The following is a 25,915-nucleotide window of genomic DNA, read 5'->3' as shown; positions in this document are numbered from 1 at the left end:
GGTATGTATCAAGGTGCAGTTTGGTAGATAATGACCGACGTTTCTGAGGAGATTCCTATTTCCATCAACGAATTATAACGGTAATACATTTCAGAAGACATCTTCGTATTTATCGCCGTGAAAACAACTACAACAACCTTTATTTGATTCTCGTTTATTTAACGACGTTTTCTCAACCGGTTAGCGTATTGAGCAGGACAATTATTGTTAGACGCATACAGAAGTTCAGTAATTATTGATTTTTGGGTTACATAACTGCACTTTTACAGTTGCATGATTTGTATACATTTGGAATGAAGATTATGTAATACTAAAGGAAAGAGAGCTAACTTTAAGCTTTTCGATCAAACAGTAAAATTATGGTATTTGAGGTTTTCACGGCTGTGAAATGTCCATTTGTGGTCTTCTCGGTTCTGACGGCCTGTGTAGTGTAGCCGAATGCCAAAGTTTACGAGGAACACACTGCTTCCATCTTCGTGCATGAGTTGACAAGTTGTCACAACAAATACCACCACAAACATACTAAAGCCTTGGTGTTGTTTTCGATTTTTATATCATAAGGAAAGTCTGTAGGTCTGCAAGTTATGAAATACAAAATAAAGCTTTTAAGTAAAATATTTAGAGTAGCTTAATTTGTTTTCATGAATCACTGATAAAAATTAAGTCAAATCGCTATTATGACGTATACATTTTAAGTGATGACAAATTAAAAGTAGAAGAACCAGGTACTTTGTAGGTGAACGTAACACGTGTACCTAGCAAAATGTAACTGGTAACTGCTTTATTTTATAAACAAATATTTAAATACAAATAATAAAGATGTCCGGCAAAAATAACTTCAAGGACGATACACATCAATCAGGAACACAGAGCTCTATTAATATATTAATACACGAGCATTTTAAGTTCCGAAATAACTGCGGCTATGCGAATTAATTTAGTAGTGGTGATACGAGGTGCGATCGGAAAGTTTCAAGACTGTGTCAATAGCGGGCGAACCGGATGTAGTACGAGCTTCTGCCTTTAGGGGTACGGCCTACATTCATAGTGAATCAGTGTGCCAGCCGACATCATCGAATTAGCATTTGTTTCTTAGTTACGGGCGTTTTGGTAGTGCATTACACCGACCCTCCTGCAATTTCGGAATGGAGTGTGCATCAAATTTTGCCAAAGACTCGCCAAAACGGCTACGGAAACCTATGAAATGCTAAAGCAAGCATTTGGGGAGTCCGCAATGGGTCGTGCACAAACTTTTGTGTGGCATTCACGTTTTAAAAATGGCCGAACCTCTGTCGATGATGACGAGCGTTCTGGACGACCATCTTCGAGCACAACGCCCGAAAATGTTACGAAGATTCGGCAGGCCATTCACGAAGATCGACGTCGTACCATCAACGACTTGTGCGACATTGTTGGGATAGGCTATGGGACCTGTCAGCTGATTCTAAAGGAAGAACTCCACATGCGACGCATCCTGTCTGAGGACCAGAAGCAGAATCGACTTCTCGTTTGTCAGGAGCTCAAAGATCTTGCAAGAACCGACCCCAACTTCCTTTCTAAGCTCCGTGTGACTTCTTCCTCTTCCCAAAGATGAAAATTCAGCTAAAGGGAAGGAGATTTGAGACGATAGAAGAGATTCAGGCAGAATCGCAGATGGTGCTTGACAGGCTGACAAAGAAAGATTTCCAGGGATGCTTCCAGGCTTGGCAGCGGCGCTGGGATCGTTGTGTTCACTCCCAGGGGAACTACTTCGAGGGTGATGGATGAATTTAATACCTGAGATAAGTGTACGGGTTTTTATACGCGCAGTCTTGAAACTTTCCGATCGCACCTCGTATGCTGACTAGCTCAGCTATCTATCTCCTATGGACCCCGAAAGATCATAGCCATGTTCACAATAGCCCCAATTTAATCCAGTCCATCCATTTCGCCCTATTTCCCTATGTTCCATTTTAACAATTTCCTCCCAACTATGCCCAGATTTTCAAAGTTCTTCTTCACTTTAAGCTTTCAAATGAAATGCTGTGTTCGTATATAATCTTCTAATTAGGGAACCCCGCGGCCCGGGAGTCGACAACAAAAGGTAAAATGTACAGCCTGCACTGAATAGATCGATAACCCTGATTTATAGCATGCCATGGCGGAGCGGCTAGTCTAAGCCATGAGATTATAGTCAGACTACGCACATTAGGTGATTTGGAAAAAACGTGTCGTCCCGAGTGACAAATGTTACAGACATTAATAAATTTAATGCTCGCTTAGATAAACAAGGGTGGGCCATATGAATTCAAGAAATTTCCAAGATCGCTGTTTGTCATTTTGTATATACCACTGGCTTCTAGTTCATCCACAGCATTTACAAATAGCGTTCATTGTATTACGAATACATCTTAGGAGACCTTCATATTGTATTATGTACACTAATTCTTTTACAATCCGGTTTTTTAAGAAATAAAATATACACGATTGATTTGAGCTGCATGGTTAAGAAAAGACCGCATTACCACACACTGAAATCCGATACAGACAGACATAACCTCACCTTTATGTTCATTTCTATGCATTTCGTAAAAAATAAAACACTAAAATGATATTATAACAAGTAACAAGTATCTGCTGTTATTATAAACATTCAAATGAATATTTTTTTCGATATTTAAATACTAACACGAGCCTATATTAACAAATACCATTAATTAGTAAGAATGACCTGGATATATTAAAAATAATGAAATCATGATCATGCTTATTGGAAATTACTAAAATGTTCACAATTTTATTGTTAATTCGTGAGTAAATGATAATTTAAATTTCGCAGATAATCTATGTAATAATGCACAAACCGAAGTTATCGTCTAGTTACTGATAAAAATAAATTCAAATTGTTTATACCTAAAATTGTATCAGTAGTTGTATTTACATATGTTAAAAAATAAAATTTTAGTTATATGTACAAGATGGTTAATAAAGTCCCAATATATTTTGTTGAAAAATGTACTCTTTTCGAAATCACAAAAAAATAAAAATTACGTAAGATAATCCCACCAATACTTTCTGGATAGTCAGTATTTCGGGCTACTCCTGAAACAGAAATAGTTTCTTATTTATATTTGAAGTTTTTTTTAAAAAAAATACCAGAACTTTATACCCACTATGTACATTCACGCTGAAAAAATAGTATTTATTTTTAATCTGCAGCAGAAATATTATAACTTGAATGGAAACAACTATATCATAAAATTCATTCAGAATTATTTTATGCGAAATTATTTTACGTTTAAAAGAATTAAATCTATTCGAACACTGAATAAACAGTAAGAAAATAACACATTCAATATTATTATTTAACATTAAACGTATTTACATCGTTATTACAGTGGCATGACAGTCTTTAAGTTGCTGGGTGTATCAATTTCACAAACTATTTCTAACGCAAAGAGTTTACAAGTAATTAAAATCACGGCTGTTCTTATAGCCTATTCACCAGACAAATACAAAAATTCTGCATCTCAAGAAAGTAGTGTCTCAAACTGCTTCGTATGAATAAAGACTTTGTGAATACATTTTTTGTATTAAAACATAAAACAACATAGTGCGAACACATTATTCAATAACACTCTTACCTTTTCTAAACCAACGAGCACAGAACATTTAAACTAACGCCACTTCAATAGATGAATCTTTTATGGCATTCCACCTGCATCATCTTCATTCTCATCCACTCGTATTTCATCAAACAGAAATTCACTCTTCATCATCACACACAAATAAATATATCAGATTGTGATTTCAAGTAACACAACCACTGTTCACGCAGTTCGGCTGCCAGAGACGTCCTAAATGAGACGAGACTGAATAATTGCAGTTTGTGAGACGAGACTCAGCTGTAGCAGGAAGGTTTGTGTTCCCCTGACCTCTACAGCACATATTTATTTATAGCTTCCAACAAGATCGTAGACAGAGGAGTAACCCGCTTCATGTTGCAACGTACTCCGTTCACAGTGTCTGTCATAATTATATCCAGTATAAAACTCACTTGTTTTAGCTTTCATATGTAAGAAAACATTAAAATCCCCACCTGTCCCTCACTGCTGCGCGAACTTGGCCAATCGCATATGGAGGCTTTACAAACCAGACCAAGTGGCTTCCGATGCTTGGCACAGAGCCAGAAAAAGGAATTAGTGCCCACTTTTACGATCCACATGGAATGCACGAACCGTGTTCACAGAGTAATGAAAAGCTACAAATTCACACAATTTGTGTCGGACTTAAATTATATTTTCAATTCTGGAAATATTGTTTCTGTTCATTTAAGATCCGTATATGGAAAAACTGGAAATGATCAAATAAAATCTTAGTGAAAAATTTCATGCTAATAAATTTTATAAACCGGAAGGGATAACAAATACGAAGGCATTAAGTAATAAACACACCTATTGGTAAACAATGAGGTTATGTTAATACCTTCCATGTAAAATTCAACTCTCAAAGCAAATATACCTTGCTTCAATTCTCGTAAATCATTACAGATTATGATTTCAATTCATGAAAAGGCCCAAATAGGCCCTTTGGTTTTAGCCTAAAGTAAGAAAGATCCTGAAAGACCACGCAGAAGATGGATTTCATAGAAGCCAGAACAGTCCATCGGACTAATCCGTGAATTGGAGGATAAGAATAAGACAAGCCCCAAACAGTTATTTAAACAGTCAACAGATGGCATGATAGTTTATTTTCGTGTACATGAAATACACTCATGTTTCTGAACGAGTTTCTCGTTCGTAGCATGGAAAATGTTATTCGATATTGTAAAAATAATGTAGTCAGATGTCACCTAAACTGTTTCTAAATCATCTCGCACTGTCGACTCACATTTAAATATATATCAATATTTAAATGCAATATAACAAAACTCATATTATCAACACAGATGTAAGATAAATCCTCGAAGTCGCCAAAACATACAGAAATGTAACAGATGTTACATTCCCTGCTCAAACAGACAAAATAATTCGCAATAGCCTGAGGAACACGATGACAAGGTACATTGCTGACCTGAATCGTCCGATCCACGTGACAAATTGTAATGAAGTGTATTTAAAATTAAGCACGTGTAATGCAAACTACAGGAAGAGTGTTCATTGATATATGGTCTGAGGCTTTCACGGCGATTAAGTATAATAAATTCTTCTCCGGTTACCAGCCGTGTCAGGTGATTGGAAGTTCCCGAGGGCACTTCAATACCCCGAGGATGACGACGAAGATGGTTCTCGAACCGTCAGTGTTTTCACCTTTCAACCACCTGACAGGGCTGGTATCCCGAGAATTTATTATACTGCTGACTGATTTTAATGGTAGAGTCAGGGTTGATGGAAATAATTTATTTACGTAATAATTATTTTAAACACTCATTATTTATCATAATCCTAAAATATAACACGAATGTATCAGTTTTTAGTGAGTATTCAAATATGAAGTTTTGAGTTAAAAATTCGTGAATTTTAGGAGGTGTGAATTGCGTTGAATTTACTAATCATCATTAAAATAATCCTCACGCTCTGTACTACACTAAATTATAATTTAGGCAGTTCAGAAAAGAAAGGGTTGCAGCCAATGCATTGTCTACCATAAAAATTACCACGTAGCCCTCTCTTTATTTATTTTATTTACTGTTCTGTCTGAGGACAGGTCCATATGAACAGGATCCTTCCATCCTTTTCTCGGACTGGGACCTGTTCATATACGTTCTTGGCAGATGATCCAGAAGTGGTTTGCCATTGCCTTCTTCTGTGTGTGAATGGAGTAATTGTTGGGATGCCACGGAGGAAAACTCCGTGTTACCTAGACCACGGCCTTGCCCAACACAAGTTATAAATTCGGGCACCGCCGGGAATCGAACCCGAGACCCCCCAGGATTACAAGGCCAGCGTTCTAACCGCTAGACCACCTCATCTTATTATTATTTAGTGTTGTGTCTGACGACAGGTCCATATGAACAGGATCCTTCCATCCTTTTCTCTTCTCGGACTGGGACCTGTTCATATACGTTCTTGGCAGATGATCCAGAAGTGGTTTGCCATTGCTTTCTTCTGTGTGTGAATGGAGTAATTGTTGGGATGCCACGGAGGAAAACTCCGTGCTGTCTAGACCACGGCCTTGCCCAACACAAGTTATAAATTCGGGCACCGGCGGGAATCGAACCCGAGACCCCAGGATTACAAGGCTAGCGTTCTAACCGCTAGACCACCGTGGCCATCATTTATTTATTTAGTGTTCTGTGTGACGACAGGTCCATATGAACAGGATCCTTCCATCCTTTTCTCGGACTGGGACCTGTTCATATACGTTCTTGGCAGATGATCCAGAAGTGGTTTGCCATTGCCTTCTTCTGTGTGTGAATGGAGTAATTGTTGGGATGCCACGGAGGAAAACTCCGTGCTGCCTAGACCACGGCCTTGCCCAACACAAGTTATAAATTCGGGCACCGGCGGGAATCGAACCCGAGACCCCAGGATTACTAGGCTAGCGTTCTAACCGCTAGACCACCGTGGCCATCATTTATTTATTTAGTGTTCTGTGTGACGACAGGTCCATATGAACAGGATCCTTCCATCCTTTTCTCGGACTGGGACCTGTTCATATACGTTCTTGGCAGATGATCCAGAAGTGGTTTGCCATTGCCTTCTTCTGTGTGTGAATGGAGTAATTGTTGGGATGCCACGGAGGAAAACTCCGTGTTACCTAGACCACGGCCTTGCCCAACACAAGTTATAAATTCGGGCACCGCCGGGAATCGAACCCGAGACCCCAGGATTACAAGGCTAGCGTTCTAACCGCTAGACCACCTCATCTTATTATTATTTAGTGTTCTGTCTGACGACAGGTCCATATGAACAGGATCCTTCCATCCTTTTCTCGGACTGGGACCTGTTCATATACGTTCTTGGCAGATGATCCAGAAGTGGTTTGCCATTGCCTTCTTCTGTGTGTGAATGGAGTAATTGTTGGGATGCCACGGAGGAAAACTCCGTGCTGCCTAGACCACGGCCTTGCCCAACACAAGTTATAAATTCGGGCACCGCCGGGAATCGAACCCGAGACCCCAGGATTACAAGGCCAGCGTTCTAACCGCTAGCCCACTCTACCAACCATTTTGTGGTAGGAAGTAACTTGAAATAGAATTCGCTCTGAACGTAGTTACAAAAAGTTCCAGACGAGTTAAGTGTAGCCTAACATCAATCGGGCACCTTCATGTAAACGAAGTTGGAAGCTACGTGTTCTCTATTACAGTAAATCAAGTTAACTGGTTTCTGCCTTTTATCTTAAGAGAATGAAAAGAACGCCTATCTATAGTCATTATATTTTTCACCGAGTACTCTGTGGTAACACCGAGACAGACTAACAGGAAGTCTTTGTGGTCAAAAGTGAGATATTACGTAGTTATTTTAACCTCGAAATAAGATCATACCTGAGACTGCGCGATATGAAATATTACACAATATTCTTCAATTAGACAAAGATAAATAGTAATAATTGTAATTTTCTGTTACACATTACTTAATTTTAATTTATATGCTGTTTTCTGTAAATAAAAGACTGTTCACTCATTCATAACTTTCTTTGTACACGTACGTATATAAAACGCGATAAAACAGATGTTTACGTGTTAAGGCCTTGCACATTTCGTAATTAAATCAAGATAAATAAATAGCGATTTTATTTTTAAAATGTTACTTTGTTACACTATTCAATAAAAATGTGTTGTTGAGAAACTTTAATACAAGAACGTTTAGACTTATAATTCGGATTAAAATATCATAGGATAACACAACAGTGTTTGGTATAAAAATGAATTAATAAAAGCAAAGTTTCGAGATTCCGAACGAATAGCTTAGCTAACACGGTTAACATAAATGCTACGCCTCTGACAGACACAGTATCCGGGTGATATTTAACTGTACCTTCTCGAGCTTAATTCCCGAATATTAACCTCGAGACCTCTGACACAGAGCAGATGCTTTCGATGAGCACGCGCGGAACGAGACCAAGGTCACGCCACGCACGATACAACGAGGCGGATCGAACAGTAGGCGACCCTACTCTGTCTGGGTCATTAACGCAGAGCAAAAGTGCACGTGAAACCCAACTAGTGGTTTCCCGATGTTCACAGAAACTGAACTTCTTCATTCTATGAAAGACAGGTACTTCAAGTACGTATAAGGGAAAATACTATCTCCGAGACCTTGCAGCATGGGGGAAGATAATATTAAAAACGTATCTAATCTTAAATATACATGTTCTGTAGATTTTAAATAGAGTTGACTGACTCTGGATAAAATGCAACGTCATAACGGTAATGAAGTTTCTAAGTCCCCCCCCCCTCTCTCTCTCTCTCACTCTCTTTTTAAGTGTTCTGTCTGACGACAGGTCCATATGAACAGGATCCTTCCATCCTTTTCTCGGATTGGGACCTGTTCATATACGTTCTTGGCAGATGATCCAGAAGTGGTTTGCCATTGCCTTCTTCTGTGTGTGAATGGGATGCCACGGAGAAACCGGGGAAGCCCCCGGAGGAAAACTCCGTGTTGCCTAGACCACGGCCTTGCCCAACACAAGTTATAAATCTGGGCACCGCCGGGAATCGAACCCGGGACCCCAGGATTACAAGGCCAGCGTTCTAACCGCTAGACCACCGTGGCCATCATTTATTTATTTAGTGTTCTGTCTGACGACAGGTCCATATGAACAGGATCCTTCCATCCTTTTCTCGGACTGGGACCTGTTCATATACGTTCTTGGCAGATGATCCAGAAGTGGTTTGCCATTGCCTTCTTCTGTGTGTGAATGGAGTAATTGTTGGGATGCCACGGAGAAATCGGGGAAGCCCCCGGAGGAAAACTCCGTGTTGCCTAGACCACGGCATTGCCCAACACAAGTTATAAATTCGGGCTTCGCCGGGAATCGAACCCGAGACCCCAGGATTACAAGGCCAGCGTTCTAACCGCTAGACCACCGTGGCTAAGTCCGATAACTGAAGATAATTTTTGGCCATCTGAAAGACTATCTGCATTTAAGGAAGCCCCTTACTTACTTAATTATGTATTGGTAAATTAGTTAGTTAAATTTCTTAGTTGCTTAGTTATTTCGTTAGTCACGTCACCAAATTCTGAAGCAGTTAAATCCAGTCCACGTCGTCATAACACAATTTCCCAAGATTCATTATTCTGTGGTATTCAAAGCAGACAAAGTACAACCATTATGGAGTTACACCCCTCCCCCATCCGAGCAACACGTCGCGAAATCCTTTCTCTCATCAGCTTCAAAGCCTCACAATTATATAAATCACCAAGGTGCCCATCTCAGTGGCCCAGAAAACTCGTCTCCGTTTCCATCTTAGGTCCAACTAACAGTGACGTATAGTGGGCGAAGTAGATTTTGGCCGGTGGAAGTTTCAAGGGGAAGGCTAAGAACGAGTCTCGGACTGAACGCCCAAACAAAAGAAATACGCTGGCCGTGCCACCTCAGGTACACAGACTAGGCCCGCCCGCCAGCTCCGCTAGCTTCTCCACCGGCCAAAAACTATAACTACTAAACAAATGTTTAGACCTCCTTTTACGCACGAGACGAGTTCTTTGCAAATTACTTATTACGCGAAATTAATTTAAAGTTAATAAACAGAAAAAAGATGACCTGGGATACTGCAGATTATATAATATATAAATTATTATAAAAGAAAGTAATCACACACTATACAATTGTGTATTGATTATAATAAACAGAAAATGTTTTAAGTTAACAGCAAAAATACGTATGAAATAAGTGTAATACCGTTGAATACAACACATAAGAACACAGTACAAGGTTTTGACAGACGGCTGGGGAGGGAGGGGGGGGGGGGGTTGTGTACAGGAATAGACAATACTGCATACCAAGGGTTCTCACCATTTTTCGCTGACGTACCACTAACCAAATGCGTTCAGGGAAAACTTGTTTATGTTTAAACCGATTTGGAATGTTGAACGTTGGAAAGAAGTGCGATTCGAGCAGGGAGGAACTCCACAAAAGGACAGTACTGAAGAAATAACTTGTTTAGCCTGTTCTTGTAAAGTTCTTATCAAGAATCGATAAAAACTATAAATTATGGATAACACGTAACACCGTTCCAGTTTTTTCATTCCTAATCAGAACACTGAAGTTGAAAAATTCAATAATTACTCTCTCACTCTTTCCTTCTTGTCTTGTTAATTTCATGAGAGTTGAAAAGGAAATGTTCGTGCTAAAACGTCCGACTGGGACCAAATGTCATGACGTTTATAGCCACATGCGTATTGATATTAAGGGCAAAATGGTTCGGTGCCTCTTTGCCAACTCAAATCAGTTTAATGTTCACCAAACATTTTGAATTTGATTTTTGCCAGACTGACAAATTTAACTACAACAACAAACACCTTCCAAATATTTACCTAATACAAGTCATGTTCATCCTGGCATCCCATTTCAGACAGCAATTGAAAGAGCATCGTTAATCAATCAGAGGGAAATCAAGGATACTAGAATTTTGTCTTGTTTACGTCCTTCCAGAATTCTGGACCCTCAAACAATACATAACCTCAAAATTATGTAAACCACACCATCAACAATTTTCCAAAAATAGTCATGTATCACGCGTGACAAAAGTGTTAAATGCTTTCAAAATTTTAGTCAAATAACCTAATTCTAAGATACCACTTAGGAAATATACGCATTAAGATAATATTACGGTTAAAATGGATCTTAAAGGATACTCTTAAATTCAAATGTTTCTGGATACATTTCAATGTCTGCCTCGTAAACACGGCAATGAATGCGAGATTTCAGGTTCTCGAGACGTCGAGTATGAACATGACTTTCTTCTGTTGCGCCGTGTAGGACGATCATCGCCTTGATATTGGAGGCAGCAAACACCTCCGAAACGTCTGCAAGACCAGACTTCACGGTGCAACAACCCAGAAGACAGCCATCTTTAACCTAATTATCACTTCGGTTTAGTCCAGGGACAGACAATTATTTACACCCAGTAACTGAATACGAGACTGCGACGGTGGTCTAGCGGTTATAACGCTGGCCTTGTAATCCTGGGGCCTCGGGTTCGATTCCCGGCGGTGCCCGAATTTATAACTTGTGTTGGGCAAGACCGTGGTCTAGGCAACACGGAGTTTTCCTCCGGGGGCTTCCCCGGTTTCTCCGTGGCATCCCCCAACAATTACTCCATTCACACACAGAAGAAGGCGATGGAAAACCACTTCTGGATTATCTGCCAAGAACGTATATGAACAGGTCCCAGTCCGAGAAAAGGATGGAAGGATCCTGTTCATATGGACCTGTCGTCACACAGAACACTAAATAAATAAATGATGGCCACGGTGGTCTAGCGGTTAGAACGCTGGCCTTGTAATCCTGGGGTCTCGGGTTCGATTCCCGGCGGTGCCCGAATTTATAACTTGTGTTGGGCAAGGCCGTGGTCTAGGCAACACGGAGTTTTCCTCCGTGGCATCCCAACAATTACTCCATTCACACTCACACAGAAGAAGGCAATGGCAAACCACTTCTGGATCATCTGCCAAGAACGTATATGAACAGGTCCCAGTCCGAGAAAAGGATGGAAGGATCCTGTTCATATGGACCTGTCGTCAGACAGAACACTAAATAAATAAAATAACTGAATACGAGCTACTTTAGTTTCCAAACTTTGCAAACGACAGCAATTAGAAACAAAAATTAGTCGCGAATCTACCAGAAGCCAACCCACAGGAACGCGGTGTCTTCATCCAAACATGCAAACGCGAATCTTAACTAATTTTCCAGAACGACAATATTGCAACAATGTAACAAATATGTTCAAGACTATTTCAGTAAATTAAATAATCTGGCACGCAAGCACGAAATGAAAAGTGCATACAACATTTTGGTCGAGAAACTTCAAGGGACTCCAACTTAACCCACATAAATCGAGTGGCAGAAGGTTTAATCAAAAATTGAGTTCATCCTTCGCTTGGAGAATAAATAAATAATACAAATTCATCATGATAGAAATACCATCTCTGGCATTTACTGATAAACATATTTCTTTCCTCACGTTTTTTTAGACAAGTGTGTACCGAATTAAAAATGTAATCAACACTAGTCATAAACCCGTAAACCGACGTACAATGGTGGTTGCCATTTATCGTGTTTATGAAAAACAAGGGAATAAGGGCGATTCTCATAAAAAAAACATTAAGCCGGAGATCCGGTCAACAGTAGATACAGTCCACCGGCCGTGAGAAAATCCCTGCAGCGGGAAGTCGGTTCTGTTGCGGTGCGCGGGGAATGTTTACTGCCTGGTGTACTAGAGGGCTGCTATTGGTGGGAAGTGTGATACGTCAGAGTTTAAGGCTACTACACAGACTGAAAACATCAAGCAGTTGAGATTAGCGTGTAGTGAGCGCACTTTTAATGTGTTCTGTGGGTGTTGTGATAATATTCTAGATTAAACCTCTGTGCCACTGTGAGGTAACCTTAAAGCTGTACCCATTAGAACACACGAAAGTCTGTCGTCTGTTGTTCGTTCAGTGGTTGTGGAACGAATGCTTTTAGGACGGGTCGTCACTCACCGCGAAATCTTGCGCATGCGCGTATATAGAATTCTTAGCAGGGATTTTCTCCTGGTCTGTGGACAACGCACTTTGGAGTACCAAGGCGTAGGTGGTAGGATAATATTAAAAATAACCTCGGAAAAATGTGGTGTAAACGATTAGACTGGATTTAACTGGTTCAGTGTTGATTTAAAAAGCGGACTTTTGTGCACGGTGTAATGAAATCAAACAAGATTTTATTTGTGTTACAAGCGAAGTGATTATCAACTGCTAACATAAAATTCGATACCGCGGAAGGATATAACTGTTTGGAACACCAAAAAACACGAACGCAATTTTAACCCAGCTTTAGGCTTCACGATATTGGGTTTCCTTAAAAAAGATTAATGCTGTTCGCAGAGTAAATAAGCCAGAAATGTTTATTCAGTCTCGAAGAACGTAAAGTACATCCGGTTATGCGTGGTCGATACACATCACTCTAGAATACACAGACCGTGACGTGACAGATCTCGATGTCGCTGGCTTGTGGGGTCGCGGTGTTAACGAAATAAGCAGGGCAAGAAGGAGACAGAAGTTTCGGTGACGCCTTCAGAAATGCAGGCGTATTTCGTCTTCGGAGGGAGCCAAAGGGGTAGTATGTGGTCTCGAGGTTGGAGGTGAAAGATTGAAGAGGTCAGGGTTCAACTTTGAATTGTATCGCCAAGAAGAAGAAGAATATTTTGTCTTTGGAAAAAATGAAGAAATTACTCCAAAATTTAAACAATAATTTGGAATAATATCATATAACAACTATTCGTGATAACCCCTCCGTAGAATATCCACGATGCGGCAAATACTCGGAATTTTTGAGGAAGGATAGCAAACAAGATAAAAATTCTGACATTTCAGATTCTCACAGCGGCAAATATGAAGATGATTTAGGATATAAGTCTTTCGCGGCGAGTACAATCAATAACATCTTCTCGGGCAATCAGCCGCGTCGCGACTTCCGAGGTATCCAATCACATCAGAACCCTGATGATGGGGACAGAGTTGGTTCCCGAAACGTCGGTTTACTACGGTAACCAGTTGACGGGGCTGATTGCCCGAGAAGATTTTATTGATGAAGATGATTGTCTTCTGGGCTCTTGCCCCGTGTAGTTTGGTAGAATTTCAGCGACGTTTCAGAGGTACTTACTGCCTCCATCACCAGGTCCCTATCGCTCTGATGAAAGAGGGAACAAACATCTCTGAAACGTCTGTAAACATTTACCAGACTACACGGCGCAAAAACCCAGAAGAGATTCATTTCAAAGCTAAAAATTATTTTAAATTTTTATCAGACAGTTTAGTCCGGGGGGAAGATAATTATTTTCCCTCGAAGAGACTACAGGCTGGAAAATCTCGTAATAAATTGCAGGAGTTAAAAGATTATTAAATAGCTGCAAATTATTCAAAATGCAGAACAAAGACCCACTAACAGACCAAAACCACGAAGAACTTCATTATTAATAATTAATTATGACAGAATGACATAAAGGACACTTGAATAAAAATTTCCTTGGATATTATCCATCGTCTAGTAAATATAAAACGTAAAAAACGACGTTTCGGAGATGGGAGACAATTATTAACCACATCTTCAAGCGCCCCCCCCCCCAACGTTCTCATACCCAGTTACAGGTCCAGTAATTGAAAACAGTAAATATATTACTAAACCTAAAATTTTAATTTCAATCAAAATCCACATTTTGTATATTTTGTCTATTTTCTGCAATGACAGAACTTTCTCTGACCTAAGTATGTAGGCCACGAAAGATAAAACAAACCAAAAATTACCTAAGCTATAATAATATCTATCCATTCAGCGCCGATGTAAACAAAATGGAGTGATACCTCCACCATTTCATACGTCTCCGTGGCGCGGTGATTAATAAAGTTATGTTTTGACTGATATAATATTGTATCTGTTAGTAGGTAACTTTACCAACCATTCTTTATAAGACACGAAACAGAAATTAATTCCAGTTCTACGGAATTCGAATCCATGCCATTTTCAGTACATTTTCAATTTACAGTGGACGCGGTGGGAGGTTAACTCAGCTCTTTAATAAAGGCCTCACAAAAACGCCTTAAAAGAGAGATGGAAGATAATTAATTTATATACGAGGTGCGATCGAAAGGTTTCCAGACTGCGCGTATAAAAACCCGTACACTTATCTCAGGTATTAAATTCATCCATCACCCTCGAAGTAGTTCCCCTGGGAGTGAACACAACGATCCCAGCGCCGCTGCCAAGCCTGGAAGCATCCCTGGAAATCTTTCTTTGTCAGCCTGTCAAGCACCATCTGCGATTCTGCCTGAATCTCTTCTATCGTCTCAAATCTCCTTCCCTTTAGCTGAATTTTCATCTTTGGGAAGAGGAAGAAGTCACATGGAGCTAAATCCGGCGATCCGGCAAGATCTTTGAGCTCCTGACAAAGGAGAAGTCGATTCTGCTTCTGGTCCTCAGACAGGAGCCTTGGCACAAACTTGGCTGCGATGCGTCGCATGTGGAGTTCTTCCTTTAGAATCAGCTGACAGGTCCCATAGCCTATCCCAACAATGTCGCACAAGTCGTTGATGGTACGACGTCGATCTTCGTAACATTTTCGGGCGTTGTGCTCGAAGATGGTCGTCCAGAACGCTCGTCATCATCGACAGAGGTTCGGCCATTTTTAAAACGTGAATGCCACACAAAAGTTTGTGCACGACCCATTGCGGACTCCCCAAATGCTTGCTTTAGCATTTCATAGGTTTCCGTAGCCGTTTTGGCGAGTCTTTGGCAAAATTTGATGCACACGCCATTCCGAAATCGCAGGAGGGTCGGTGTAATGCACTCCCAAAACGCCCGTAACTAAGAAACAAATGCTAATTGGATGATGCCGGCTGGCACACTGATTCACTATGAATGTAGGCCGCACCCCCTAGCGGCAGAAGTTCGTACTACATCCGGTTCGCCCTCTATTGACACAGTCTTGAAACTTTCCGATCGCACCTCGTATCTTACAAAACGCGTTATTCTGATAACAGGTTTTATTCTCTAAAGCCATGTGGCAACGGTTAATTAACATACACGACGTTGCGGTTGCTGGCTTTAGGCTTGTCTTCAGGATACTGGTTCTACAACTGGGATATCGCCAATTTTATGAGAAATAGCATATTCGCACGTTAAAGTCAATATCATATTTCTCGTAACACACATAAAGGTTCAAAGATAGTTTTATTAAATTTTCGTAATGTTTTATTTTCATACGATTGCATTCTTAAACAGAAATAATTTATAAGTAAATGAATATTTATGGCCATGTATAGTTCCGTGCTCCCTTTTCGTGAGGCGAAGTTGTATCTTTGACAAATCAGTATAAAGAATTAAAACGTTACTGAATACTGAAATCTGTTTCGTAGAACAGAGTCCTTTTTTTTAGCATTAAACATTAATACAATTTAATCGAACATTATCTTTGAAAACAACATTAAAAGTACAAAATTTATGAAGTTTCTTCTACTAAAACAGAACCGACCACCTAACCGCAGATTTCGCCAAACATATACAGGCCCTAGCACAACGTCATTTGCACTTTTTACCACCAGAGTCGCCACTGTCAATACTTGATTATAACTTTCTCCGCAACGGACGAGTGGCGCATGCGTACAGACAAGAGTGACGGATATTGGCTATTATATTGAGAGTAGATTGTCCGATCGAGGTTCGATCTCAACCAATAGCCGGAGAAATGGAATAGAGCTAACTCCTAAAACGTTACCTTAATCAAATGCAAGCGTACATCAGGCAATTTTCGCTAAGATATTAGTACAACAGATCTTCGGAATGGTCTATTATCCTGAACCTGCATTGTGTTCTGTTCAGTGACACTCACCCGCGGCCCTCACTCGAAACGCCCGAGTAAGCCACACTGGGCCGACAGGTGCATATAAATAGCATGTCCTTGTGCCCACACACATGAACCAAACAGCTTGTTCATGGGCGATATTCAGGACTTCCCGTCACATTTTTACTATCCATAAATAAACAAAGTGTTTCTAAACAATAATAATCGAGGACGCTCCATTCAACGGCGGAAACATTTTGTTATATGAAGGATCCCAGGCAGTGTCCGTTCGTCCTTCTGACAGAGGAAGGTTGAAAAGATGGTAAGGCATTACAGCAGAGCCCTTCTTCATAAGCTAACAGTAGCTCAGCTATTCAAAAAAACTCTCTAGTTTCTTAACCCAAATGTTCATCACCATGTTCACAAGATCTTACCGAGCCCTGTCCTAAGCCAGTTCAATCCAGTCTACGTACTCCCACCTTATTTACTGAAGATCCGTTTTAATGTTAGCCTCCCATCTAAGCTTAGGTGTTACGAGTCGTCTCCTCCCACCAGGCTTTCCAACATAAATTTTTAACACATTTATCATTTCCCCCACGTGGTCAATATGCCCCGCCCATATCATCCTCCATAACTGAATAGGTGTAGAGTACGAATTATGAATCTTGTCGTTAATCAATTATCTCCAACCTCCTGTCACTTGAACCCTCTCAGATAAAAATATTCTCCTGTTTTCGAAACTACTTCGGAGTTCTATCCTTAATGTGAGAGGCCAAGTTTCACACTCACGCAAAAACATCTCGTAAAATGACAATCTTATAATCTTTAGCTTTCCTGAGCTCGATATTAGGTGAAGGTGAGTGGTCAGCCTCACTCTTCGTCCCCATTACCCACTGAATAGAAGTTCGGGTGAAGACAGCACGAAAGCGATAGCTTTAAAAGAAATCGGCTGCCTCTACCGGGAATAGAACCCTGGTTGCCCAACCAGTAGCCTAGTCACTTTTTCAAAATCAAATAGCCCATAGTTTCAAACAATCAATCTCAAAACAATCTCCCACTGAAAACTAGTGCCGTCTTCAACTTTTCAAATTAATGTAGCGACAAGTGTTTGTTTCCTAGAATACTTAGTGATGGTGTTAATAGCTTAAGTGGATCTTCGATACGATCGTGACGTAAGCCCCACCACCAAGGCCTCTCAAAAGGCTATTTACATTAACGAGCAATTTTACAATCCTAAGACTCGAGATCAGCGTTTCTCAACCTTTTTGCCTTTTCGGAACCCTTGAAATAATATTCATGTCTCAGGGAACCCCTACATAAAAATTATTATATATCATTATTAATATCTTTCTTTATTTTTTATAAACTTAAAGTTCATAAGGAAAACTTAATATATTTTTTCTGATAACTGGTTTACGCAAAAAATTACGTTTTTCTCAAGTTTATTGACAATACAAAAAAAAAACTGAAATCGAACTGCCTGTTCAAGAGACCTCATATGGAGGTTTTCATTCACACAAAAAATTAACATAAATAACCAATATCGCATATAACACATATAAACAGAACGAAAACAAATAATAACTACTACAATAGCCAAATCGTTTATTGACAATGTTAAAAAGGCATAAGATAAATCAAAGTAAAATGTCATATGAACAAATATATGTGTCAAGGAAATGTTATTTTTGAAGCCAATTTAAATGATAAAATTTACTTGAGTCATTCGATGATACGTGAATCCGCCACGTGGCGCTGCTGTACACTGACCACTAAAGTCGGTTTCAGGCTGGCGCCGTATAGACGTCGCTAAATATATTTCTAAATGACATAACAGGTTGAAGACTTTATTATAATACCCAAGAATTTTCCGAGAATATATCGTACGTGTATAGTAAAATTACGAATATGAAATTAAACATAAAAATGAATCAAAAATACATTTACATATGATTAGCCTATTCATCACTATTTCTCGCGGAACCCCTGGTGATTGCTCGCGAAACCCTAAGGTTCCGGGAAACCCCGATTAGGAAACGCTGCTCTAGATTGTCTTCAGTAGCCTTCTAAATCGGATATATTTTGCTTATATTATCTCTAATGAAGTAAAACCACGAAACTGTAACTTCAAAAGCGCGGTTCTACATGTATTCCTAAGATCGAACATCGACTAACTACAATCCGAAGATCAATGACGTCTGAAGTAATGTTTTATCGTTCTTGATTTATACAAATTGCAATTGAAGATTTGTTTTTACAGAACTGGTTAACTGTAGAGACACTACACTGCGTACAAGGTCGAGAGGAAATAATGAAACATCCCTCATTATACAATACTTTTATTTTCCGTCGTTACACAATATATATATATATATATCTGCAGATATAGGCACCCAGGCGCGTCTCCAAAATTAAATGAAAGAAGCCTGGAGATGTAATAAAAACGGATAAAAACAAAAGCAATATAAGCAGAGCAACAGATACACCAGATTTTAATTTTAATTTTGATAGACCTGACGATGATAGAATTGTATATCGAAACATGTCGTCAATTTTAAAATGTAACAATTTTATGTGAAATTTTATATGATTTTAACAATAAGCTTGTGTAACGACGGAAAATAAAAGTATTGTATTGAGGAACACAAGCATGATGCAATTAAGATATAATCCCTCATTATGTTTCAAATTTAAGAACTTCGTGCAAAGAACGCATTAAAGAATCTGCCAGCCACTATGGCGTAAAGCGTAATAAACCTATCGATTTGAGTCGACTTTCTTTTGTTAAGCGAGGAAAGTTAGGTTATGTAATCACAATTTTTCCAGTATGTCTTCCCTTTCATCCTAAGAACAAAATGAGCGGTTTTCGCGAACTGTAGAGTTAATTTTGTGCTCCTGAAGACAACCTTGAACCTAATAGTAGTTTTTAAAAATCTTATATATATATATTTCGGACGCAAACATGATGAGGTGGGACGACAGAAAAGCCATTTAATAATAAAGGTTATGAAAACGTATGAAAATTGGCCTTCGAAAAAATATGTATAATTTCTTTTGAGGTAATGTTTTTAGAAAGTGAACAATAACATGGTGGCTGTGCGAAAACTTTAATTTATCATTCAGTTTGACGGCCATAACTAACAGGCCATTGGACATAGGAATGTAACATTTCGTATGAAGATAGATTTTGAAGAGCTTCAAAGATTATTTACGTCCATGCTGCAAAACTCTGAGCTTTCGTAATAATAATTGTATTTTTAACCTGCTGACTCAGTAGTTACAGGAGCCAATTACAGAGTGAACACAAAAAGATCAAACATATACGAAGCATAGAAAACAAAAGAAACCTAAATGCGTATGATCGATCGGAACACTTTCTCGTGTAGAGAAGGTTTCGCCAACGAAGAAACCTAAGCATCTTTTTTAAAATATAATATCTGGTATTCACATGAATGAATACTTAATCAAACTGTGCAAATGTATTTTATTTAACTATATGTTTCTAAATTTCTGGGTAAAACCCATACCAAAAAAAATTGTAGATTGTGGGTGAATTAATTAACTGTAAGTGCGAGATGTTGCAGGAATTTCTGTGATTTCCGTAATCTCTTGTTCATTGACATTCTCATTTAAAGGTTCCATTTTCAAATCTGAATGCCGACTAAATTAATTTACAAAAAACACACATACTTTAAAAGACTTTCGCTTTGTACAGTAACCAATACCAGTTACTTACACAACCGAATTGAAGAAGTCGTTCTCATCACCTGGCATTTTAATAAGATGTCCAACAGCCCTGAGTTTCAACAATTCCAGCGCTTGGTTTTTGTTACAGAAAGTGCAACAGCGTTTATTTCCATAATGAGGAAAACTTCTCACTTAATAAACTGAGAGGAAAAATGTGATTTCAATGAGTAAATATCTCAGAAAAACCTTTTATAATAAATTAGGAATTTTATATATTCCGATGCATTTCGCCGAACGGTGACGACCTGCTTAACTTAGAAATCAGAGACACGTGGAATATTAAACAAAAAACACAGAACTAGAGAGGTCAGAATTGTTTGGGGTATTAACAGAAGAGATAGATTTAAAAATAAATAAATTTCGACTCTATAATAATTTTGTATCCAAATTCAATTCGGGTAACATATTGAACTCTTTATCGATGTATATTTCTAAAAGCGATGTCGATGGGTCCTAAAATTATCATCAAGAGTATTTTAGCAATCCAACTTTTCTGTCTTACCCCAAATCCCACCTAAGCCGAATGAAGCTCGGTGTGATTACAATCCGCCCTGGCTGTCATGTCATTAATAAATACGCGTTTCTCTTAATGCAAGTATGCCAGTAATGCTCAAATTATTTATTTAACGGCACTCTAAAAACATCTCATTTTGTTTTAACGTCTGGGGGAACGGTACAAATAGATCGGATGTCAACTGTCAGATGTTACCTCGAACTACAAAAATCCCCGAGGAAATCAAATCGGTTGGATTTGTTAATGAAACACGAACAAAAGGTCAGCGCAACAACGAATAACTTTATATTTGTTGCTATCAACTGAATTTAATCTGTGCTACCACGTACAAGTCCAGTCCTCGGGCCGGGTCAGGCCGAGAGCCAGGCTAAAGGACGAAACACTTTCATATTCCAGGGTTCCATTTTACCACAGGGAGTTTATTTCCAAACCTTTATCTATGCAATCTACCATTCCGTATTAATGAAGATCCAATTTTCACTACTGGCTGGTAAAACAACAACGATATTTCAGTATTCGACGTAAGATACATCGTCGTCTACGATTCTGATTTCAAAACAATGAATTAATGCATTCCGGTATCGAGTAAACAATTTTAATATCAGTATTTGCAATTACGTAACTCCGATTCATTTTCATGTTAATTTTCTGCACATAAATTTTTTTCGACAGAATAAATCAAGAGTAAACATACGACACTGCATGCATAAGAACTAGGTATCATTTGAATAAAAATTTCCTCGGATATTATCCATCGTCTAGTAAAATATAAAATATAAAACGTAAAACGACGTTTCGGAGATGGGACTCTATCTCCGTCTTCAGGTTCATACACAGTTGGGCCCACTAGATAGAGCTAATCCCTATCTCCGGAGATAGAGTCCCATCTCCGAAACGTCGTTTTACGTTTTATATTTTACTAGACGATGTATAATATCCGAGAAAATTTTTATTCAAATGACTCTTTACCATCGTCCAGAAGTTTTAGATTTGATATAGGTATCATTTGTTCGATTTCAGGTTCTCAGGGGGACGAGTATGAGCGCAAAAGTCTTCTTTGATGCTATGCCGTATACTCTTGTAAAAGTTTACCGACGTTTCGGAGGTTCTTCGTCAGGGATAATTTACCTTTAATTTGGTAAATATAACCTACATCTTAAAAATGTTTCAAATAAACGTAACAGATTTCAAGCAGGCCCACAAATATAACATGACACAATTGTGTTACATTACTTTCGTTATTGCGGAAAGAGCTTGTAGAAGAAGTGCCTCGTGGAGTAGATAATTTTCTGCTGGTAAAGACGTTTTACAATATCACAAGTACTTATCTTATATAATAATTATTAAGTAATCTGTTGTTGCGTCATACTACGTACAAGATGGATGACATTTAAGCTAAAAGACTCCATAACGCAGATTATATGAGACAGTACAGAAAACGTAAATAATTAGAAGTATTAGATAATGAACCTAAAGTTCCAAAAAAAGTTGTCAGTGGAACCACGGTTTCTGAGATTTTGACGTAAATACGTCTATACTGTAAGGAAGTTTATATATTGGCTTTATTATAAATATTTCCTTTATTCTTTATTACTACCAGAAACTTAGATTTATGAATCAAGTTTCTCTTTATATGGACGTTGCTATAAGAACTCCTACGGGCAATGTTGTGTTTCATTACTGTCTTCAACAATCGGCTTTCCAGACCATTGTCATTGTTTTGTTACCCAAGAAACAGTTTAGTTATCTGTTTATTGACATTGTTGTGTTTCATTACTGTCTGCACTTACAGTCAACTCTCTACTAGAACAACAATATCTGAGTCTTTGTTCTCTGCTCTCAACGCGCGCGCTCACACTCGCACTGTCCTTTCGAGTCTATCTGGTCCCCCGAGCTCGGCGCTCTTCACATACGCAAACACATCGGCCCGTAGCACCCCAATGGACACACGCTGGCCCCTCAGCCGCCACGGTACACGAACCCAGTGCTCTCACACGCAGCCGACACCAAACCGCTCATTGGCTCCACTCACTGGACTCTCTCTTCTCTTACATGCGATTCACAGCTCAGCTCTTTTCAGACTCACTCGAAAGACGATTGTTCACGGCAATAATGAAACACAACAATGACCGTAGGAGTTCGTATAGCAACGTCCATATAAAGAGAGACTTGATTCACAAATCTACGTTTCTGGTAGTAATATAAAATAAAGGAAATATTTAGAATAAAGATAATATATAAACTTCCTTACAGTATAGACGTATTTACGTCAAAATCTCAGGAACCTTGGTTCCACTGACAACTCTTTTTTGAGCGTTTAACAAATTACATGGAGCAAAGTCCTTCTTGAGAAGATTGTTAAATTCTCCGCGTTTTATGAGACTCTAAGGTCAATAACATGTTCATAAAAAGTGCACTACCGGTCACTATCTTGAGTCAGAAACATCTAATCTAAAGCCTCCAACCACACATCCCTAAAATCCAGTTAAATATTATTGTTCCATCTACGCCTAGGTTTTCCGAGTCACGTTTTCCCTACAGGCTTTCCAACCAAAAGTTCCTTACCATTTTCAACCTTACCCATATGCACTACATGCCCCGCCCATCTCACCTTCCTTAATTTGAGTAATAATATTTGATGGTAAGTGCAAATTGTTGAGCTCTTTAGCATGCAGTTTTCTCCAGGATCCAACACTTCATCCATCTCGGGTCCAAATATTCTCCTAACACTCTGTTCTCAAACACCCGAAGTATGTGTTTCTTTGAGGGTTTTTATATGACGCGCGTATCACAACGCCTGACCTCAAAATCATGGAGACGAATGACCACAGAGAACCTGCCACCTCCACAGAATATCAAATTTCAACAAAATCCAAAAAGGATTTTGAAAAATTAAACATGCAATAAAACGGGTGAGGTACTGAAGACGGGAATTAAGAGCTGAAGATTTCTGTCTTCTGGGTTGTTGCGCTGTGTAGTCTGGTAGATGTTTACCAACGTTTCAGAGGTCATACTGCCTCCATCATCAGGGCGATGAAGATTTCTGTCTTCTGGGTTGTTGCGCTGTGTAGTCTGGTAGATGTTAACCAACGTTTCAGAGGTCATACTGCCTCCATCATCAGGGCGATGAGTATGAAGATTTCCATCTCCTGGGTTGTTGCGCTGTGTAGTCTGGTCGATGTTAACCAACGTTTCAGAGGTCATACTGCCTCCATCATCACGGCGATGAAGATTTCTGTCTTCTGGGTTGTTGCGCTGTGTAGTCTGGTAGATGTTTACCAACGTTTCAGAGGTCATACTGCCTCCATCATCAGGGCGATGAAGATTTCTGTCTTCTGAGTAGTCTGCTGTGTAGTCTGGTAGATGTTTACCAACGTTTCAGAGGTCATACTGCCTCCATCAACAGGGCGATGAAGTTTTCCGTCTTCTGGGTTGTCGCGCTGTGTGGTCTGGTCGATGTTTACCAACGTTTCAGAGGTCATACTGCCTCCATCATCAGGGCGATGAAGATTTCTGTCTTCTGGGTTGTTGCGCTGTGTAGTCTGGTCGATGTTTACCAACTTCTCAGAGGTCATACTGCCTCCATCATCAGGGCGATGAAGATTTCTGTCTTCTGGGTTGTTGCGCTGTGTAGTCTGGTACCTGTTTACCAACTTTTCAGAGGTCATACTGCATCCATCATCAGGGCGATGAAGATTTCTGTCTTCTGGGGTGTTGCGCTGTGTAGTCAGGTACCTGTTTACCAACTTTTCAGAGGTCATACTGCCTCCATCATCAGGGCGATGAAGATTTCTGTCTTCTGGGTTGTTGCGCTGTGTAGTCTGGTCGATGTTTACCAACGTTTCGGAGGTCATACTGCCTCCGTTATAAGGGCGATGAAGATTTCTGTCTTCTGGGTTGTTGCGCTGTGTAGTCTGGCCGATGTTAACCAACGTTTCGGAGGTCGTACTGCCTCCATCATCAGGGCGATGAGTATGAAGATTCTGTCTTCTGGGTTGTTGCGCTGTGTAGTCTGGTCGATGTTTACCAACGTTTCAGAGGTCATACTGCATCCATCACCAGGGCGATGAAGATTTCTGTCTTCTGGGTTGTTGCGCTGTGTAGTCTGGCCGATGTTAACCAACGTTTCGGAGGTCATACTGCCTCCATCATCAGGGCGATGAGTATGAAGATTCTGTCTTCTGGGCTGTTGGGCTGTGTAGTCTGGTCGATGTTTACCAACGTTTCAGAGGTCATACTGCCTCCATCATCAGGGCGATAAAGATTTCTGTCTTCTGGGTTGTTGCGCTGTGTAGTCTGGCCGATGTTAACCAACGTTTCGGAGGTCGTACTGCCTCCATCATCAGGGCAATGAGTATGAAGATTCTGTCTTCTGGGTTGTTGCGCTGTGTAGTCTGGCCGATGTTAACCAACGTTTCAGAGGTCATACTGCCTCCATCATCAGGGCGATGAGTATGAAGATTCTGTCTTCTGGGTCGTTGCGCTGTGTAGTCTGGTCGATGTTTACCAACGTTTCGGAGGTCATACTGCCTCCGTCATTAGGGCGATGAACATTTCTGTCTTCTGGGTTGTTGCGCTGTGTAGTCTGGTCGATGTTTACCAATGTTTCAGAGGTCACACTGCCTCCATCATCAGGGCGATGAAGATTTCTGTCTTCTGGGTTGTTGCGCTGTGGTGTCTGGTAGATGTTTACCAACGTTTCAGAGGTCACACTGCCTCCATCATCAGGGCGATGAAGATTTCCGTCTTCTGGGTTGTTGCGCTGTGTAGTCTGGTAGATGTTTACCAACGTTTCAGAGGTCATACTGCCTCCATCATCAGGGCGATCGAGATTTCTGTCTTCTGGGTTGTTGCGCTGTGTAGTCTGCTAGATGTTTACCAACGTTTCGGAGGTCATACTGCCATCGCCAGAAGACGGAAATCTTCATACTCACCGCTGTGAAAACCTCAAATCTTACGAATTAAGAGCTGTTTTCTGGAAGGCGCAGGTCATAGAGGCGAACACGGGGTTACAGCGAAGCTAAAACTGATCCTTGGGTCATTAATCTATTCACACTTCTTCAGGAGCACGGTAAGACGACGTCTTCGTGACGCGAAAATAAATATTTCAGTGGTAACACTAAGAGCCAGGGCATGTTCCTGACGAGACTTGCAGAAACCACGAAAAAAGACAGTCAAAATAATAAAACCGG

The 25,915-nt window shown here is 39.8% G+C and overlaps 1 protein-coding gene across 2 annotated transcripts in view; it reads right to left on the bottom strand.

Moving 5' to 3' along the window:
- Mctp (multiple C2 domain and transmembrane region protein) overlaps positions 1 to 25,915 on the bottom strand; it is a 245,213-nt gene that overhangs the window by 216,959 nt on the left and 2,339 nt on the right. The window contains exon 1 of one of the 2 annotated variants that reach the window (XM_087343295.1): positions 3,624 to 4,300. The exons of the other annotated variant lie outside the window; for it this stretch is intronic. Coding sequence (XP_087199421.1) covers positions 3,624 to 3,651 — 28 coding nt within the window. The 5' untranslated portion in view covers positions 3,652 to 4,300. Of the gene's footprint in view, positions 1 to 3,623; positions 4,301 to 25,915 lie in introns of those variants that run through there. 2 annotated transcript variants of the gene reach the window in all.

This window comes from Zootermopsis nevadensis, unplaced genomic scaffold (assembly GCF_977971745.1).
Source record: "Zootermopsis nevadensis isolate Lab colony 2312 unplaced genomic scaffold, Znev_1.0 Znev_ptg000005l, whole genome shotgun sequence".
NCBI lineage: Eukaryota > Metazoa > Arthropoda > Insecta > Blattodea > Termopsidae > Zootermopsis > Zootermopsis nevadensis.
This window is presented reverse-complemented; position numbering and strand designations above follow the sequence as displayed.